This window comes from Struthio camelus, chromosome 17 (genome assembly GCF_040807025.1).
Source record: "Struthio camelus isolate bStrCam1 chromosome 17, bStrCam1.hap1, whole genome shotgun sequence".
NCBI lineage: Eukaryota > Metazoa > Chordata > Aves > Struthioniformes > Struthionidae > Struthio > Struthio camelus.
This window is the reverse complement of record NC_090958.1, coordinates 8774318-8794705: the sequence shown is the minus strand read 5'-3', so window position 1 is coordinate 8794705 and position 20388 is coordinate 8774318. Positions and strand designations below refer to the sequence as shown.

The following is a 20388-nucleotide window of genomic DNA, read 5'->3' as shown; positions in this document are numbered from 1 at the left end:
CAAACTGAACTGCCTGAGGAAACACTGTGCCACAAACTGAGTCTCAAATGTGTGTGTTGGGGTGAAAGCTGTTTATGTTTCTAACAAAACTATCATGAAAACATAGAAGGATGGCTGAACCAGGCCTTGCTAGGGGACTGTAGTTTCCCCACACATTGTCTTCAGAAGATTCAGTAGCACCTTTAGGATTTTACCTGGGACATGACTTCTAGTGACCAACTATCCGTCATTGTTATAGGCTGGGTAGGGTTAGCAGGGATTTTACTGTCCTTCTCTGAAGGTCTCAGCAGCGTTGGTCCAAAGACAGTTGCAAGATTATGCAGGGACATCTTGTTAATGCTTTCCCTCTCAGCAACCCTGGAGGAAGAAACAACGGTCAAAGAGGATTTTTATAAATACCTGAGCTTTTAAGTGTCTTTAAGGAAGAAGCTATATTTGCTCCTTTTGTAAGAAGTTTTAGATACAGGCATTCAATCAACTGCTATCCCGTAAGTGTTTCAATTTATTGTATATATAAGCAATAGCTTGATCTAACAGCCACAGTCTCTAGGCACTCTATAGACTGGCAAAGGGACTGCTGCTTATTGTCTGAACAGACAAATGTGGCCCTGGAATAAAGGAATATTTTTTATCCTAGTTTTATAAATGAGAAACTGAGGAACACAGGTTAAGAAAGTTGAACAAGGGCACAAAAGTCTGCATCAGAAACACAAGTGGAACCCATATTTCCTGGATTTTAATCCAGAACCTCAGTCACAAGATCATCTTTCATCTCTACAGTGACAGTCTCTGTACAAAACACATACATAAAATAAAATACTGTGCATCTATTAAACAAGCTTATTGCATTAATACCAAAGACATGGAAAATGTTTTTCCACAGGTACAACCATATTATAGAAACATGAACAACATCAGAAAGACTGGTCCAAGCAAGGAACTGACAACTGCAGCTACTGGAAGTGTGAAGCTGGAATTTTTGAATACATATCATGTTAGATTGCAGATACTTTTTGAGATAGGGCTCACGAGTCCTTAATGCTACCGAATCTTTATACTAAAACCTTTCCTAATCATTGTATCCAGATAAATTTGTCCAGATGCAGGTGCACTTTTGCAGAGCTATCGCAGCAGAAATTTGCATTTGCACTAGATAAGCCTGAGACTTTCGGTACCCTTTCCCTCAGTTCTAATCCTTTTGGTTTCATGGGAATGGAATTCAGGATTTAGCGCCTCACTAGGAATATGAGACAACAGTTATCTGATGAGCATTCACAGCGAATCAGCAAATGCTTCATTTGCTTGATTCAGCGTGTACTTAGGGAAAGGCTCCTCTATCCAACTAAGCGATCCACATATTACCTTTTTAAATGGTCCAGAAGGAAAAGGAATGTCACAAGGTTGGGTTCTGGAAGCGATAACAATAGATTCAACATACAGCTCTCCTTTGCAACAGGGTCTGAAAGTGCTACAAGACAGAAAATCAACAAAACATCAACAAAACTAAACATCACCACAGGCAGTGAATAATTATTTGACTGACTGCGGAATTTCCCAAACCAACAGACATGGATGCTCCTTAATGGATGGCAATGAGATTGCAGGTTGCAAGATCAGAGTTGCACATCAATACCTCCCAGAATCTTTTTCCTTTATTTCACAAATGTGCAGAGAAATCTTTTTCCTCAAGCAGTTGAAGTGCTTTCAAGCTTTTAACCCTTACTTTTTTTTTCTCTCCCCTTTACATCAGGGCATGACAAGGAATATCCCCTCCAAAGACGACGTCTCTGGAAGATTAAATAGGGCAAATAATATGCACAGCCTCAACAAATAGGCTGTCATTCTATTTTTAACCTAACCTTCAGAAAAAGGGCATTTTCAACTTTTAAAAGCACAGCAATTGCCCAAATCAAGCAGGTTTCCACCTTATTTCTGAGCTGCATTTCACTTCTCTTACAGCTTCCATACAGCTTGTTCCCAGGCTTCTGTCCAACATTATAAATATGGGTTTTATATTGCTTTAGGAACAGCCTCCTGCAAAACAGTGTTTTTAACAAAGGTCCACGTTATCAAGGGTTATTTTTGCTAATACCTACCAATTCCCTCAGCAAAGTTGGGGTACAGTTCATCTGTGAAGAGGGGTTCAGGCAGCTCTCGGAAGTACAGTTTCAATGTGCCTGCAATAGCATTAACATCCATCTCACTCATCATCACTGACACATCTTTGTTATCTGAAAGAGAAAAGAGGAGTAGCAGGTAAAGAAACTGCTGGCCTTTCATTCACTCATTTTTTTCCCTTGCTCTGGCTCTCTTTGTTTATCCTTCCTCTTTGGCCAAAGAGCTGAGAGTCTTCCTGTTTACATTTCTCTAGGTTAAATGAGCAGTTCTGACAACTGAGAAGTGCCGCAGAAATGATTCCAAACCGTTTCCAGCTTTAAATCAACCAGAGGGAAATTAGCACTATCTAGGGTTCTTTATGCTGTGCCAGCGACCTGTGCCTGATCTAGAACAAGCCCGGCATGACTTTATTTATATGCATTTAACTTTCTGTTAATGACCACAGTTGTCATTCCAATTCCCCGCCTCTAACAGCTTAGAATAAGAGACTCTGAGGCTAACTCCCCACTGAGCGTAGTTAAAGTACACAGGCAATTCAGGGCTCACATTTCAGTTTTGTTACCATAAAGCACAACAAAACCAACCCTCTTTCCTGAAAACAAACATCAGACCGACCAGCAGAGCCAGCCATGGTTTCATGAAAACTAGTGTAAAATGTCATTTAATGCAAATGAAAAAGAGTTGTTATAAAATACAAAAAGGAAGAAGTTGCACAAAAGAGTCAATAAAAATGCAGGAAGGATGAATTCAGGCACCTGGCACAGGCTTCATGACCACTTACATCAAAAAAGAGCTCAAATGTGGCTTGAGTGATGCCTAATCCTTGGACCACCATGTGGAGGCTGAAAGTAGGGCAGAATTTCACCTTCAGTACCTCAGCGATTTAGAGGTGTTTCATCGGACTGATCTCGGATGCCTTTTGGAACACATATGCCATTCTTTTAAACGTGGCACACCACTATGGAGCCCTTTTCTGCCCAAGATCAAAGAAGGCTTCACAAAGGTTGGCCAAAAGTATCTAATTTTATTAACCTCATCGCACCAAATGAGCCAGAGAACTGTGGAGAACTGTTAAGAGGAGAACTCAGGAGCCCTGACCACAATAACAGATGCATTGCTTAGTATAATGATCCGTCCCATTGTATGTCTCAGGTTATATCTGTAGCTGAAGAACGTTAATAGAACATGCAGGCAAGGGTAAAAATTCTTCCACAAAAATCTCTACCTCCTAATACTCCTTGAGGTACTTATGATTAAAAGTAGCACATCTATCTGACAGGGAGCTCACATAGGACCTCATAGCATGAAGGGACACCAGACAAATACTTACTGACATCAAAGGCAGCTTTCAAAGCTTGGATATCAGTTGCAACCCCAGAGACACGGTAGATGCCCACCTCCTCCATTCCACGCCGCTCTATTTCCTCCACACACTGGCGCACAATGTAAGGCACCTTTGATCTCTCTCTCCTTAAGAGAGCCAGAGAGAAGAGTTCAGTACAGACCACACCACCAATGCTTCTTACCCCAGCTAGCTAGGCTGCCTAAAATAAGCCACCATTTTGCTGTGTGGACCTCTTCTGAAGGACGAGGTGAGAGAAGGTCAGAGCAGGCAATCAAGACAGAGCTGAGAAACTCCTTTTAATACTGGAGAGGGTTTTCTGAGTGTCTCGGCCTGGGGGCTGGCTGTTCTGCAGCTGCCCTGTGTGCTAGGGCTTCTGGCTGGGTCCTAGCATTCCCAGAGTTTGCAACTCTGGACAGGTAATCGGAGGATTCCCAAACAACCCTTGGATACATAGCAACCCTGCAGCTATCAAATTAATGCAATTCCATAGGGAGGAAATACCACATTTCCCAAACTATTTACCAGAACAAACAGGTTTCTCCTGGCAAACAGTTCATGACAAAAGATCAGGGGTTAAAATAATACAGCAAGATCCAAAGAACTTGAACATTCCGATTATGGAAAGGAAATATCTCTGTTCAGTGGCTCTGGAAATTTGTGACCAAGTCAGCTAACTACAGAGTAAAAGGGCAAGGGGCATTTCCAGAGCTCAGAAGAGCAATATGCTGAAAGTAAACACCCTGCGCTTCCAGTTTGTGTGTGTGCTGTTTCCTTCCATGCAAAGGATGAAGCTGGGAGAAAGTAAAGCCTCTCCTTTCTGCAGCAACAGCCATCTGCATTACTCCCCAAGTGAAGGAGAGTGTACTGACACATCCCTTGGTGGGGTAAAGACAGGTGCAACCCACTGGCCAATTGTGTTTTTAAAAAAGCAGTAGGGAGCAATGTGGCCCATCAGCTCACTTGGTGACGATAGCAATCTTGACCCCAAAGACTCCTGTCTGTTTCCGGGATGGCATCCTTTTCAGGCTAAATTCCCGGCTGGTAAACTTCACCGACAGTTTCACTTCAACCTGGGAAAAAAAAAAAAAAAAGACAGCTGTTACATATCAAACATTTTCTTCTCTTTTCTTATGCTGCAATAAAGAGCAAAGAAATAAACCACAAGTGAAGTGTAAAAGCAGTGCTATTTTCTGTTTTCTGTACTTACTCCATTCATTGAGATGACTGTGCGTTGCCAATCTTTGTCCTGTAATGCCTGTGGGTCCAGCTGAAAAACAGGAAAGAAAACATGAGCTAGAAACACACTTCAGAGAAAATCAACTAGCCTGGAAAGGCTTTTGGAGGTGAGCAGAGCATTGCCATTTCCAACATGTAACTTCGTTCCCATAGGAAAACACATTTCCCAAGGATTCCCAAGTTTCAAGTATCAGGACACTCAGATATTGTGCCCTTCTCTGAGCAGGGGTGCTGATGACTCACACCCATCTATATGGAAAATCCAGCAACATATATGTAGCGCCTGCTCAACTACAAAGGAAACCTCAGCAAGCAAAATTGGTGTCTGAAAGCTGATAATCTCACCTTTCATAGAAAGGGTAACTGCTCTCAGTTGACATAGCACAACATGCACATTAACAAACAGCAAAAATCATCCCATCTCACAGGGCTGGGAGTAACAAAAAGGGAGGAGACTTTTCTGAAAATAGCTCTGATTTGAAATAGAGGAAGGGCACTCTCTCACTCCCCCTCTCAGCGTGCGCTCTCTCTCTCTCGCTCTCGCTCTCTCTCTCTCAGAAATAGCCACTGGAAGAAAGCTGTAGGATCCGAACCCAAAAGTCAGGGAGGATCTCATTTGTTCCCTAAAGTGTTGCCTCAAAGAGGATTTGAATATTTCTTTTTAAAGTTCAGGAAAAGCAAGATCAAGAATCGAAGAACACCTGTGTATATGTATGCACACATATACACCCTTGTCTATGCATTCAGGTGTGCTTCATTTCAGTTTGGGAAGCCTTCTCGTAGTTCATTTTCACAATCAAAAAAGTTATTTAAATGTAAGCACTGAAATATTCAAAGCTGAAATATAAAAAGTACAGCCTGAGCTCCCATTTTCAGCTTTGCTTGATCTCTTCTGAGTGGACAGGTGGAAGGCTGGGGAGCAGCCTGCTCAAGCGCTCAAACCAACATCACCAGCATTTCCACTACTACCTGGGAGTGTCCAAACACTTCTGAGCTGCTGAAGGCTGGCCCCCAGCTCCAGCTGCACTGGTAAACGAGAGAAAAGACCTTCCAGCATGGGGTAATCAGCAACTAGCCAAAGGAAGCAGACTTTGGTGACTCCTGAGCTGGCTTTGTAAAACCTGGTTCTTGAACACCGAGACACGGTAAGACTGGAAGCAGACAACTGCACTAGACTCCGGGTTTGGAGTTTACTGTCGTCAGCAAACAGAATGGCATTCAGTAATTAGAGCTAGTCCCGTGGCACAGTTCCTCCCTTTCGCAAAACCCCATGCAACAGCAGTGGGTGTTCTCTGCCAGGCAGAGGTAAATGCTGAACTTAATGCCTGCTGCAGTACGTCCTGGGAATTATTAGATGCAATCACACTCATACACCCTTTCAAATCAACAAACTGGCCCAATGCAGCTGTTAGTTGCAGAGATGACACTGTCCCTCGCCAAGCCCCAGAAATACGATCAGCAGGGAGGAAAGTTTCTCCCTGCTTGCTCACACTGCAGAGACCCAAAGAAGCACCAGACAAGATTAAGTCAAGCCAACCTTATCTCTGCGCACTTTGTTGCGGACGTGAGCCCACAGTGGGATGCTGCCAGCACACACATACTTCCCTGTCGAATCAGACCGGTTCCTGTAGGTGCAATTTTGGCAGAAATTCCTGAAGATCCCTTGTAAGGAGTAGTCAGTAACCAACAGTTCCCACATTTTGGGGCTGCACGGAGGTTAAGGTCTAGGAAGCCAATGAGCAGCAGCGCTTAGCTTCAGTGCTCCAGCAAACCCAAATAACAGCCTGTTTGCCAAGAGGGCTTGCTTATAACTCTGGCTGACCAGATCCGCCCCCGCCTGTGAGGCTGGCCAAGGTCTCCACAAGTTGGCCAGAATTTAGGCTGTTCTCATCTGGATTTCCGTGCTGGAAGTTTGGTTTCTTTCAACAACTGCATTCCTTTCCCAGAATACAGAGGAAACCATTTCTGAAGTGTCTGGTTTCCTACAAAGGGCAACCGTGCTCAGTATTCCTGAAAACTTGACCTCCAGCTGCTTAAAAAGTTATCTTCCAGTTACGCTGCCAAAACGGCCTGGCTGATACACACAGTCACAACTGATCCTCCAACTCAGAGGTAGTTTTCCATATGCCTTTAGAGTGGACTCACTAAAAGTGTATTATTTGTAGCAGAGAGATAGTGCTTAAGATTGAAGGGAGAGGAGGGTTTTGAATATTTGCCAAAAAAGTTAAAGGAAGATTCCCGCAGGGCCCAGTTACACATTACTTAGGTTACCAGGCATTACCAGTTATGCCCACGTTCGAGGCTACGTCTAGTGAGCTCCCACCATGGTGCAAAATGAAAGCAAGAGATGTTAAAAAATCCGAGCAAGCACAGTCCTACTCTGTCTGCGAAGCAAACGTCATATGGCCACGAAGGACTAGCAGAACCTCAGGCCAGCGCCTGGGGGGACTCTGCTTGGGGGCAGCGACGGGGGCTTGGCCAGCACAGCTAGCGTATACCTGCGGCTCCCTTACCTCAAAGCTCTGCTGCTGGGCTGGAAGGAGCCCCGCGCTCCCCGCCTGCTCCTTGAACCGGGCCAGGGAGCAGGTTGTACTGAATGGACAGACGGGGACAAAAAGCACAGGGGAGCGAGACTGGCTGAACCTGAGCCAACCTTGCACAAACAAACAAAACAAAGCAAAACAAAAACCCCAACCCCCAGCTCAAAGTGCTTTTTAAATAACGAAGTTAAACGAGGTAAACAAATAAAAGAGCATGTCTGCTCTTAGCAATACTGAATGAGACAGGAAGATCAGGTCTAACAGCCTGATAAATCACAGCAGGAAATAACAGAGTCAACAGGAAACACAGACCGTCATTTAGGCTTTGAGCAAGCTTTCAGTCCTGGAGCCTACAGGTGCCTGGCCCTATGGAGCCAGCAACAGCGACACGGCGAAAGGGCAGCCGGCGCAGATGGGTTACAAAGGAAACCAAAGACAAAGGGAGCTAGCGAGCGCGATGCTTCAGCATGGAGAGGGCCTGTGACAAATGGGGTCATGCTGTCTTTTGGCCCGGTTTGGAGATCAATGACCTGGAAGAAGGAGCAGGGAGTAGAAGAATGCAATCTGCCGAGGGGCGCGAAAGGCGGCGGCTCCGAGCGAGCAGGCGCGCGGCGCTCGCCGAGGAGCGGGGAGGCACTGCGAAATGGCCGCCTCTGCATTAATTTGACAGAGAAATTTACTGCACCTCTAAACATTTCCTTCAAACAGTTGCCTGGTCTGAATGTCACAAAGAGCTGTCCCGCATCCACTGAAACTGTGAAAACGTGTGCTGTGTTTCTACGACCACCAAACAGGAGCAGACCTGCTAAAACCCTCCCAGGCTGTCTTCTCAGGGTCTTGTTTGCACAGTTCCCACCAGAAGTGCATGCTGCACAGCAAAAATACAAACAAACCAGTCTGTTTTCGCTCCCCCGGCACGTCAAGTCCCCTTGTGGTCTGTTCTTCGGCATTTGCTGTGGCGAGCTACAGCCCAAAATTCACTAACAGATCAAGCAAACGTCTCTCCGTATCCGGCACGAAGCACAACCGAACAACGCGGCGCAGGAGCGCAGGGATCTCTGCCCCGGCCCTCGACGCAGCTCAGCACCGAGCCAGGCTAGGGGACGAGCGCGGCGCAGCCCGGAGGGGCCGCGCGTGCCCAACGCACGGCGGGGAGCCTGGGAACAGGGCAAAGCGAGGATCCCGGGCAGCAGGCAAGAGAAGCCAGGGACTAAGGAGAAGGGAGCCTGTGCTCTGCCTTAGGGAAACACCACAGAGTTTGCTGATCTTTTTCAGTAAAGTGAAAAAGCATACAGTAAGAGAAAAAACAAATAAGCATCAGTGGAAGCGAAAGGCCTGGAGCGAGGCAGCCTTAAGGTTACTGTGTTTTATGTTATTTACCCACATTACTTCCTCCCTTTATTAAATCTCCATGGCAGCTTCACACTCCAGCAATTTTTAATTGTAACTGATGTGACATACATGTTGTCAGAGTCTCACCGCTGCTGGAAACTCCCAGTCCAGCCATAACCCCATTCTTCTTGAAGCTCCCCACTGACATGTTAATCTTTCCTGCCATCACCCTTTAGACACGACCCATTGCCTTCTTCATTTCCACCCTATTTTCATTGCTGGGATACTATTCTGCATGAGCAAACTGCTTAAATGAACTTGAGTGTGAAAAAGGTTTTCTGAGTTGACACTTGGGAGGTACAGCATGTGACAATCTGTTTTACATGGAAAACAGTCTAGACGTCTGGAATAGCCGTGTGCACTGCTATGAGACATCCCAGATAATTAAGCAGATAAGAGTGATTGTTTTGCATGGCAACAGAGGAACGGTGTTGCACGGCTACTACAGAACGAATGATCTAAGGTCATATCCTCTCTGATTTTCCAGCACTGCTGTGAGAGAAGGAAATGGTTTGCCTGAGCTGATCGTGCAGAAAAAATAACGGAGCAAGCAGAGTTTCTAGGCAGCACCAACTGGACGAGATGGATCACCGGGTAAAGGATTCATTTGCTCATGCAGTTTCTTCCCAAAGTTGAGGCCAGTTTTGCTGACTTATGCACCCAGTTGGACGCAGAGTGTGAACACCAAACAAAAGGCTGCTACGGCCGAAACATGGGGATGTGCCTGCCCCATGATGTGCAAAATTTGAAGGACAAAAGGGCCAACCTCCCAAGTGCCAAAGATGGGTTGCAAGGTAGCAACCGGGAAAAGAAACAAACAAACAACAAACAGTTCAAAATGAGAGGAGATGATACTTACAACTGAACTAAGCCTCACATTCCCTGCTATAATAAGATGTCCACTTCCTCCTCTCCCCAAAATACCAGATAATCTCAGCTTTGTCCCAGGAATGGCACCTTCTCCCTGCATTTCTCAATGCCTGAGAGGTAACAGATGCCACCACCCATGTGTACAAGTTAGCTAAATAGCTGCACATGCAGTGCTGCCATTCCCAAAAGGTCTGATGAGGACTTTCCTTCTACCTTTACAAGAGGCACTCCCATATTAAACCTAATGGTTTTATTTTTCAGGGAGAAAACTCTCAGGTTGACAAGCAATGAAGGTCTTGCATGTGGCTATAAAAACAGGTAAATAAAATATTCCATAGGAAGAGAAAATATGAGCAATGGGAGCTATTAAAATTAGTGCCATTCCTGGAAGCTTCTGAACACAGGGACCAATTTCCAGTCTTCCTTCCTCCAGTGCCATTAAGTAACGGAGAGCTTTATTAAACATGTCGCAGCAAAAACAGTCCTCGTCTCCTTGATGCATTGTCTTCATCTCTGCAGCCCAGAGAATTTGGTGAGTCAGAAATCCCAGGAGTGGGAAGTTGCAGATTTACAATAATAATACCTGGCTTAACAATACCCCGTGGTTTAGCCAACACAGAAATTTCCCTGTGTTTATCAGCAGTAGGATGTACGCATGACTCTTGATGTTCCCACAGTTTTCAACTTAAGGGAATTTTGGAAAAAACTCACCCAACTTCATAGACCTTGCCTTTACACAGGACAGACTTCAGCTGAATAACGATAACGACAATGACAACAACAACATGCAAACCCCTATTTACAGCCGAATCTAAAGTAAACAAAGCTTAATGTAGAAGCACCTGTGAAAATCCTGTAAGAAAATGAATATAAAACAAATGATAGGAAAAGATGCTGACAACATTAATAAAATTAACCTTCAGCCACAGATTCTGATTTGATTTTGTTGCTGCGTTATTATTATTTCTTAATAGAGAGAAAATCTTTGGTAGTTTGCTTTAAAAATAAAAACAAAACAAAATAAAAACCCTTAATAATTCTTACCAACCCAAAACCTTACTAGACTCTGTTGTGAATTCTCTTTACAGTTATTGAATAATGCTAAAAATTTGTATTATGGGATAGAAATCACAGAACTGAGAAATCCCTGTGAAAGAGGATGCTCTGAGAGGTCAAGAAGTTTCTTTATAAATTGCAAGGGGGGTTTACAGAAAGCGAGGGAGCTTGAGGGTTTGTTTGCTGTGATACAACAGAATGCGACTTTTACATGCTAACCCAAACATTTTTCTTGGTATTTTTCCTTTCAAAATAGTTCAGGTTTCTCTAAAAGAATCAAGAAGTAACTAATATTCAAGTGTTACCAAAAAGTATTTTTACTTATTAAACTTAAGTAAATAATCTTTTAACATGGGCTATAACTGCCACGTGTAAAAATGCCCATGCTTGTGAAAACAAGTTTTCTTAAAAAGTGTAAAGGTTGTATTCATTTTTAATCATTCTATGCAAAATATTTGAAGAATTTAGAGGTCAGTGATCCGAGGGTCCTCCAGTGAGAGCCCACAAATACCCAGGGGATTTCAGGGCTGAAATTTTTTCTTTTGTAGTTGCTTAGCTCCATGAAAAATAACTTTTGTCAGAACAAGGGACATGCAGATCTCCAGTTAGCCTGAGAGAGATCATAGGAGCCACCATGTACTAGCACATGTATTTACTTGTAAATGCATTTTCTTTCAAATATCTACCAGTAGGTTTTGTGACAAAGCTTTGCCTAAAAATAGCATGGCGGTCTCAGGACTGCAAGGTGGGAGAGAAGGGAACAGGCCTTATGAAGCTCATTTAGCCAATGCACCCTTCTACAGTAAAGGTGAGATATGATCCCGCAGGCCACCCTCAATCGGAGCTGTTTCTGAAACCCCACAAGTGGCCCTGGCGTGTGTGATCATCACTCAAACGTTGGAGGAAGCTGTCGTTCAACGAGTGGTGAAGAGCCAAACGTAAATGAGGGAGAACTGACGGTGTTGTTCAGAGAGCCAGGAAGGAAAACATAGCTGGGCTGGGTCTCTGCTCTGAACAACATCCAGTCCAGTCCAACTCAGACTATGTGTCCTCGGAACAAGCATTTAAACACACCCCTAACACCACACAAGGAGAGTGCAGCAATCTGGGGGAAGAGGGGGAACACACGCTCTCCAAGTCATCCTGCACTGAGGGGCCTGATTCCCCCTGTATGGAGCTTTAGCTCTTTAGCACACAGCAGCTCCCTGAAAGCAGCATCCGCTTTCAATCATCTAATCACCTCCCCCATTGTATTACAAATTTGCCACATAGCCAAGGTGTCCCATGCTGATTCTCAGTGGTGGAAAGTTCAGATAACCCATTTATCTTTCTCAGACGCAGTCTGTTGTCATGGTCACTAAACTCTGGACCTGGCAGTTATCGGGACAATAAGCCTGTCCTCCAAGGCCTTGCTATCACATCAATCAACTTCCAGCACGTATGGAAGGCAGCATTTCTTCCGTACGATTTACCAGAAGGGGTGCTATATTCATTACTTTCTCTTTTCTTACAGCCACTTCACCGTGCCACAAATCGAGGATACTCAGCAGTGCCCAGGGCTCAATGACTGTGCAGTTAGCGTGTACTCTGCTGAGAGTTCTGATGTTAAGAGGCAAACTGTAGATCAAAACTCAGCTTCTTCCAAGAAAGCATCTATTCCACAAAGGTACTAAAGTAGGCATAGGGGAGAAAGGATGAGGGAAAAGCCTGCTGACTTCTCAGCTGTGAATCACACACTGTCTTCCTCACCGTCTGGAGGAAAACTCCCAATGTCGAGACAATCAGAAGGCAGAAAACAACTCTGCAAGACACTACAGGGTTCAAAAGTCCCATCATGTTTTGCAGTAAGGGTAGTAGGAATGAGTTAAGCATAGTCTTACTTGGATCTGGCCTTTCCCCATTATGCGATCTGTGCTCTCTCCATCCTCTTTGGTGAGCTTGGTTTTGTTGTAGCACTTTTCGTAGCACAGAATCCGCAGAGTTTGTGAGCCTTCCAGCTCAATCTCAAACTCCTGCAGGGCACCAGGAAAGGAAACAGCAATGAATACACCACAGCAGGATACTTGCTTCTTAATAATCTATGCAGTCTCCTTAAAACCTAGGAGGAGAAAGCACTCACAGACTGACCAAAACCTCCTGCCTCATGGAGTTGGTCTATAAATCAACTGGAGTTATATTTTGTATATATATACCAGAGACCAAGCAAGATGGCTGACTCCTTAGCCAGGTTTCACTGAATGTCAGTGAAGCATCATTTGAAGAAACAAACTTAACTCACGTTCCTTGTATTTAATTTTACTCCCCAGCAGGTTTACAAGCTGGCTGTTAAAAAGCAGAATGTCTATAAGCTAATTCTTCCACCTCACAACAAATAAACAAAACCACCTCCAAAAACACCTCCTTATTCAATATATTTTCACTGATATCTTTTAAAAATTAGAAAAAAAAATAATCAAACATATCTGCTTAAATGATATGCTGGACAGCAGAAGGCTCATTTGTGCCGAAATGTTTAACTATAGATAATCCAAGAGAAAAACTTCTGCAAGCGCTAAGAGCTAAGAGCTAGGTGAAACGACAGGAACCTGGCACAGACATGCTTTCTCAGAGGCAGCACATGCAGCACAAGTCCAGAGCGCACAGCACAGGCTGCAGACAAGCTGTTCTTTCATTTGCGGGTTATCTGCCGTCATGTGCTGTTGTTCGGCACACAGAACAACTCACATGAAGAACGGTCAACCTACCTCATTCCAGTTGGGCTCTGTGGTGTCCCTGTAGACTCTAGTTTTAGCCTTGTTCACAAAATACCCAAAAGAATCCACCTCTAATGTGCAGTACAAGTCTGAGAAGAGAGGAGACAGACACAGAGGCTTTGGTCAACTCTCTAAAATTTCCTATCTTACATGTATTACTTTTGAGGTGTTTCTGCATCTGTATCTTCTCTGCATTAATACCAGTAACACTGTCCAGTGCAAATCCTGCTTATCATACTGTGCATCTGGACCAACAGAGTTCCTTTTATGAAGCCAAAGTACCAGCACAGCAGTGTCAATGACCTCAGCATGGACAAGCCCTTCAGCTGGTGTATGCTGGTATCCAGTACTTCCCAAATCCATCCACCCTGAGAAGAAGGTGTACAGTGTGCATCCATGAGAAATGTACCTTCCGCAGGTAGATACTGGATCCCACGAACACATCAGAGCTGACTCACTGAAAACAGTATTGGTGTCATAGTATCCCTCAAGGACAAGGTTAGGACTCAGCCATCACAAACTCATTATCTTCCCAGAGTGGTTAATTATGAGCTATCTAGTGTCACTGAAGTGACGATAACGAGCTGCAGGCATTTCCCGTTTGTAGTGTTGTACTCTATGTTGTCCAGTTACACACATTTGATAGAAAATACTAGTTTCAAGAAGTGAAGGTCTCTACATAGAATATGAATATTGCCCTGCCAGAGGGAAAGACGCATCTGAATGACAGCAGATTAATGATTTGTTAAGAGGTAGGCCAGCGCCTGGGAAGTCAGTGGTTCAGCAGGTGGAAGGCTAATAGAAACCACATACATCCAAATCACACCTTTCCTCCTGAGACTGCACACAAGGGTTAGATGAGAACAGGATCCCCAGCCACACGGCTAGGTAAGCTTTACAACAACTTGCCAGCTGGATAATACAGAATAGCAGGCTCCCGCCTCTTATCTAAGGACAGACAGACACTGATGAAATTTTATCTTACTCCTTTTCACCTTTGTCTATTACCTCTGTAATGGGTGCCTGCATATAGGTTTTCTATATACATCATTTTATATTTACCGCAACCTGTGTTAAGGATGGTTTCAAGGTTAGTGGGCATGTACCAATGCCTTGCATTCCTGAGGGCCGACGTTGCTTAAAATAAGCGTACTCTCCAGTCAAATGCTGTAGGAGGCACCCACACCAAGCTGCACTACCACTTTGGGCGTAGAGAGGTAACACTGAAAAAGGTATCTTCTGGTGCGCTAAAGAAAGCATAAGAACAATTCTTCCTGAATTACCCTCATTGATGACTAAGAAGCATGTGCATTTCTGCAGGGGCACTCTGCTTTTTACCTCGTTTAATCCTTCTGTCAAATCTTTGCCCTGAATTTTTACACCTGTTTCTTCTCACCACAGACACTACCAAATCTGATGTCAGAGACTGTTTCTCGTCCTTCCACTGCATGAAAAATGGAGGATAAGGCCTGACTTGCATCTGAAACTGTTGGGTGATTAGCAAACATAGCTTAAAAAACAAAACAATCAAAACAAAATAAAAAAGGCTAGGCCCAGAGAAAAACGATGCATGCTTGATCCTGATCCTTCTGAGTGTTATTAACATAAAAAAGGAGTTTTGCGTTCCCCTAAATTTACACCAATGCCCCCAATATAGCTTCCAGTTCCCCGAAACATCTCTCCTTTTCACCATCATCCTAGATGCTGCAATTCTAAATCAATCCACACCCAACCGTCACCGCATCTGAATTGCCTCACCCTTGCTAGCCATCCCCTATGAACCACCTCTGTGCATTACAGAGTTGCAACTCACTTGAACTTTGCTTGAATCCTGTGGCAGAATGGACAATGACATTCAGGAATCCATAGAGACCTGGGGATTCATCATCTGCACAAAAGATGCAAATAAATTTGTTGAAGTTCACAGAGGAGCCAAGAGAGAAAGATAGAGAGATGAGATTGGTATTTCACAGGTTTAGGGGTTTGCAGTAAGGTAGCAGGAGCACGTAATCTAGCCAATTTTGTAAAGGGGAGGGGAATCACTGTTCCAGGTTCACTGTCTGTTCCACCTGTAATACCTTCTGGAAATTTGGAGGGGGTTTTATAAAGTCACTTCTAGGGTCAACAAGACAGTATGGGATACATTCAAAAGAGAACAAGTAAAATAAAGAAGCTAAGTCTATACTAGCAGGTTAAATTGTAATTTAGGCACTGGAGTTATTCAGATGGTTAGGATGGTCTATGACACAGTTTTGACCTTTGCCAACTAGTGCTCTTCCAAAAGGTTCCCAGGCATACTTCAGGTGTTGGCCCAGGCCAGGGCTCCAACAGGCACTCAACTCCCTAGCAGGAGATGCCAACATCCCTGGCAGGACGGCTAAACAGCATGCAAAGGCTGGTTAACAATCATTGCATATATACTGGAGGATGGTCCAGGGATATTTATTTTTACTAACATAGATGTAGCCATACAGTTTGTAGCTTGTATTTTTATTGTTACAAGTAACACTGGGATCACTGATTGCTCTTGTCTCTGCTGGCTCTCTCTTGTGCTATCAACTACTTCAGCTAAGCTACACAGAAAAATACATATGGTCTCAAATTTAATTTTACAGGAACCATCAGCTTGTAACTTGTCACCGGGTTGAAGCCCGTAGCAAAAAGAGTAAGAGCAGCTGTAGAGGAAACACAAAGAAAGGCAAAGGTAGGTTTTCACTCCAGCTGTGCTATATGAAAGCAGAAACCATAGGTCTCACCTTCCTTATTGATAGTGAGGGGAATGTTGTGGACTGTCTGCAGCTTCACGCAGGAGTTTGTCAGCATCTGGAGCTCCACTGATGTGAGGGAGAAGCTTTTAAAGCCTGCCAAGGAGGTTCAAAGGAGCAGTTAAAATTCAAAGCAGAGGCTGGATGTATGCTCCCTCGTTCTGGGCATACACTGGATAGCAGCTCCCTGGGCAATGCCCAGTGACAGTACCATGGCGCTTATGGCTGTACTGCTGCTGCAGCCCAGCTCTGCTTAGGGCACGTTTAGTTACTCTCCGGTGTAAAAAGTCTCAGGGTGGTGCACAGGAAGCAAGAGGGCCTCTCATTTTCTTGCAAAGTCAAAAAATACCCATTCCAAAAAGTAAATCAGGCTGGAGCCAAGTAAAAGGGTGCAGCTGTTCCCTCAACCCGGAACTCCAGAGAGCTCTGATCCCTAGGGGTAACAGATAATCCCTCTGCACACTCGATGAGTGCTGTCTCCACACCTTCCCTGGGTGCTGTTGCAAGCAAAAGTCCCTCAGACAGGCTCAGATGAAGAAAGACAGAAGACACCCATATTGTGCTGCAGACGTCAATGCATGTCCCTCTTTCCCTAGGGAGACTTGCCCCACACCTCTCCCTCTGGACTCCTGTTCTCTAACAAGGTAGCACAGCAGTTATTTGTGCCATTGCCCAGCTGAGGGACACTCACATTTCTTCTGCTGTTCCCGGATGTTCTCCCTCCACTCTGCCCTTTCATAGTCCGATGAAATGAGGAAGGTGTAACTCTACCAAGGAAAACAGAAGAAAAGAGGATATGCATTAGTCTGACCCACTATCGAGGGCAGGCCTGCCTCCCACACCTTCTCCAGGGGGAGTTCTTGTACGCACTGCCCTTCTAGTATTGTTGCCTGTTAGCCTACATCACAGCTTTGTCAGCGACAAGCAGGGCTCCGGCAGTGTGCCCTTCCCAGCAATGAGCCTATGGTACCAGTACAGGCTCCTGCAGTCAGAGCCTTCACCCTGCAAACAGCACCTGGGTGCCTGGCAGCCTGAGCTCCCGCGACAGCTCCACGCTGCTCCTCCCTCACAACAGTTGCACCAGGAAACCCAAAAGCCTTTACCACACGCTGAGACACTGTTGCGAGCTGAGGAAGCAGAAGCCAACCTGCACGTTTACACTGACTACTGACCAGATCCTGGGAGAATCCTTTGCCAAGAGCATGCAAAGGCCACAGCGAGCAGTTACAGTGCCCCCAGAGTAGGGGGTACTGCTGGCACAGGAAGCATCCCACAAAGCTAAAGGAGATTCCTCACAACCATTCAGCAGCCCTGGTGCCAGATGCAGCTTGCAGTCTGGAGGAGAGAGCCCTGAGTGCGCAAAGCCTTGAACTTGAAGGCGAGACGAGAGTCGCTGCAGAGCTTTATCTTAGGTGAAGAAAGCAGTTTTCTATTGCTCTGCCAGGGCAGCTCCAAGCACAGACAGGTGCTGAGGTAGGGGATTTATTTCTAACTTTATTTTTTAAATGCCAATGTCACACGCAAATTAGTCACAGCATTGCAAGACGTCACCATAGCCTTCGGTGTAAGCAAAGGTTTGGTGTCTGCTGCTTGGAAACTGCTTTCAGGACAGATACTGCAGGACAAGAAAGACACGTGAAGATCTCACTGTGCAACAGCGTATACAAACACACCCACCCACATTTTGAGCTCTTGTCTTGTAGCACACAAGGTCCATGGGAGACCAGAAGAGCCACTCACCTTGCCATTGCGATTGTGCACCCGGAAAGCCATGTTGGGAGACATCAGCAGCAGGAGGGATTCCTGCTCCGAGAGCTTCTTTTTCAACCTCTCAATGACCTTGCTGCCTTTATTGGCCCTCTGGAGGGAGGAAGAGAGAGGGCACGTAAATCATTCTCCAACCTCTGCCCCCATTTACACTGACACAGATTTTCAGACCAATAATCTCTTCCCTCTGAGTAGCCAAATGGCTGTAGGCAGCAGAAATGCTGTCAGCAGGATCTACAGGGCTCTGAGCTGCCCAGGGAGATGGTACTTTGTAGCCCAAACAATATCTGTGCACTCAGACTTGGCTCTGTGCCCCAGTTCTAGCCCTCCCAGATGAAGGTTGCTGCAAAGGTACATGCTCACTCCCCAAGCTGTATCCACTTTTTCATTCCAGAGGCTAAGGCATCATGTCACTGGGCAGCCGCAGCACTGCCAGGTGCCCGAGCATCCTTAGCTGAGGAGATTGTGAGCCCAGAACTCTGGAGACAGAGCACTCTCCCATCCACCACCCACCAACACATTTTCAGCAAAGGTTACCTAAATACAAGGTCTTTCCTTGGATAAAACCCAATCCCAAAGACAGTCACATACACTGTCTGGCGCTGATGCATCAAAGCCTGTATCTTAGACATCTGCACCCATGTGAGTAAGAGGCTTCCACACGGTATTCCTCCTAATATCTTACTTTTCCAGGAAATCCTCTCTGAAAGCCAGCCAGGGCAGAGAGAGAAGCATGTTCTTTGCAACTGCGGGGGATAGTTTTCTCATGGTACCTGCAACGTTATTCATATCCTGCTCTACACACCAGCAGGCTTTCAGATTTCAAACCCTTGTTTCTCTTTTGGGTGGCACGATAGTTCGGAGTGTAACGGCCCTGAGAAAATGTGTCTTGCAAGCAAAGAGAAGCCCAGGCCAGGGACACCACACCTTTATTAGACTGTCCAGTCAGAATACTTGGTGTTCTCCATACCTCTGCTGGAGCATTGACACCAGTGAGGTCAGAAATGCTGGAAAGGCATAACTGACCCAGCAAAAATTCACAAGTACTTTGTTTCTGACCAGAATCACTTGCAGGATCATACTTAAGACAGCCAGAAGCCAGACTCCCAAAAAATTGGCATGCCACACTACTAGCCCTTCTCATGTCCACAGCTTAAGAGCCCCATCCCCTACGGATGTTCTGGCATAGCACTGCCACAAATGGTCTCACACAAGGAGAAGAGCTGCTGGGTACAACTACAGGGTCTTTTATTGTTCCTGCCTGCCCACAGGACCTCATCATACAAGCAGTGCAGTGGGACAAGTAACGATGGATTGCACAGCTGTCTATATGCCACTCATACCACAGTTGCACCACAAGCCTCTGCTGAATGGTCCGTCTTAGCAGGATTCTCCAGGCTACTCAGCTCTGGGAATGCTGTTTCTACCAACACCTCATCTCAGCAAAGACTGTTTTGAACTGAGCCTGTTCTGCACTTGGGACAGTGAGTGCTCAACCCATTTTACCTTTTCTCGTTGGATGTCATTCTTGATCTGGGATATCTTGATCTTCATGGCATCCAGCTCCTCATCAGGTACCAGTGGGATATTGGGCACTGCCTCAGACTCATCCACCATTTGGAAGCTAAGGTCAGTGAGTGGGATGTACCATTTGCAGTCGTACTGCTGGCTTTTCCTGAAAGACAAAAGGTCTATCCCTTTAATATTACTGGTGCTCAGAAAGGCTCACTCTTCCTTCCCATGAGTCCTTCCTCACTACAGTTCACAAGGTACAGAAAATGGGCACAACCTCACTGTGACTCCTATGTGAAGAAGTCTGGTAAAGGGCTGTTTTCCAGTAAGAAAGCCTGGAAGGGCCAATAGCCAGTGCACCACACAAGAATGCAAGTTGTTACCTGTTTTTTTTATCCTAAAAAAAATCACACGTATCTTTCAGAACCCCTTTCAGTCCAGCCCTTTCTTTATTTGAAGCCACCGTGAAGGCAGGGTTCAGCAGTCATGCCGTGCCTCTGACTGGCTGCTACCTGAGAATCTAAACCTAGATGTCTCCTGCTATAGCTAGGCGGACTGGGACAGATGAGCTAACGCATAAACCTCTGTGTAATCTAAGCAGAAGAGACAGACAGTAACTAAAGCTAACGATTGCTGTTCTCCAGTGCTTTCACCAGGCTAATCAGTTTTCCTTTTTTTATCTTTTCATGTAGTTTCTTCCCTCTCCATCTCTCTTATCAGGAACATCCACTCTTGGGTGCGGCCCATTCTTCTGAAGGTTCCTTCTCCACAAACAAGTGCTTCAAAAGGAACATGGACACCTCTCTGCTTGAGGAGGAGAAGAGGAGGAGAGAAGTCTTCTAAAGGAGAATATTCACAAAATAAAGAGAAGCTCTGTCTATTTAGGGCAGATAGGTTGGTAAAGTTTCCTCCTCCCTCAGTTCTGACAAATGTTAATGAAACTGCTTGTATAGCTGCACTTTGGGGCAGGTGGGAAACACAGTCCCTTTACTGCACCTGATCCATTTTACTGCAAAACTTAACTGGCTGTAGCT

General features: G+C 45.2%; 1 protein-coding gene across 3 annotated transcripts in view; it reads right to left on the bottom strand.

Moving 5' to 3' along the window:
- The window catches only part of BCR (BCR activator of RhoGEF and GTPase), a 107482-nt gene that overhangs the window by 8047 nt on the left and 79047 nt on the right, over positions 1-20388 (bottom strand). For all 3 annotated transcript variants that reach the window (XM_068910878.1, XM_068910877.1, XM_068910879.1), the window contains exons 11-23: positions 19349-19517; positions 17816-17935; positions 16767-16842; positions 16067-16171; positions 15124-15198; positions 13302-13399; positions 12438-12569; positions 4671-4730; positions 4424-4533; positions 3449-3588; positions 2097-2231; positions 1363-1468; positions 195-357 (exon numbers count right to left, since the gene is read on the bottom strand). In XM_068910878.1, the coding sequence (XP_068766979.1) occupies positions 195-357; positions 1363-1468; positions 2097-2231; positions 3449-3588; positions 4424-4533; positions 4671-4730; positions 12438-12569; positions 13302-13399; positions 15124-15198; positions 16067-16171; positions 16767-16842; positions 17816-17935; positions 19349-19517 (1489 nt within the window). The remainder of the gene's footprint in view (positions 1-194; positions 358-1362; positions 1469-2096; positions 2232-3448; positions 3589-4423; positions 4534-4670; positions 4731-12437; positions 12570-13301; positions 13400-15123; positions 15199-16066; positions 16172-16766; positions 16843-17815; positions 17936-19348; positions 19518-20388) is intronic.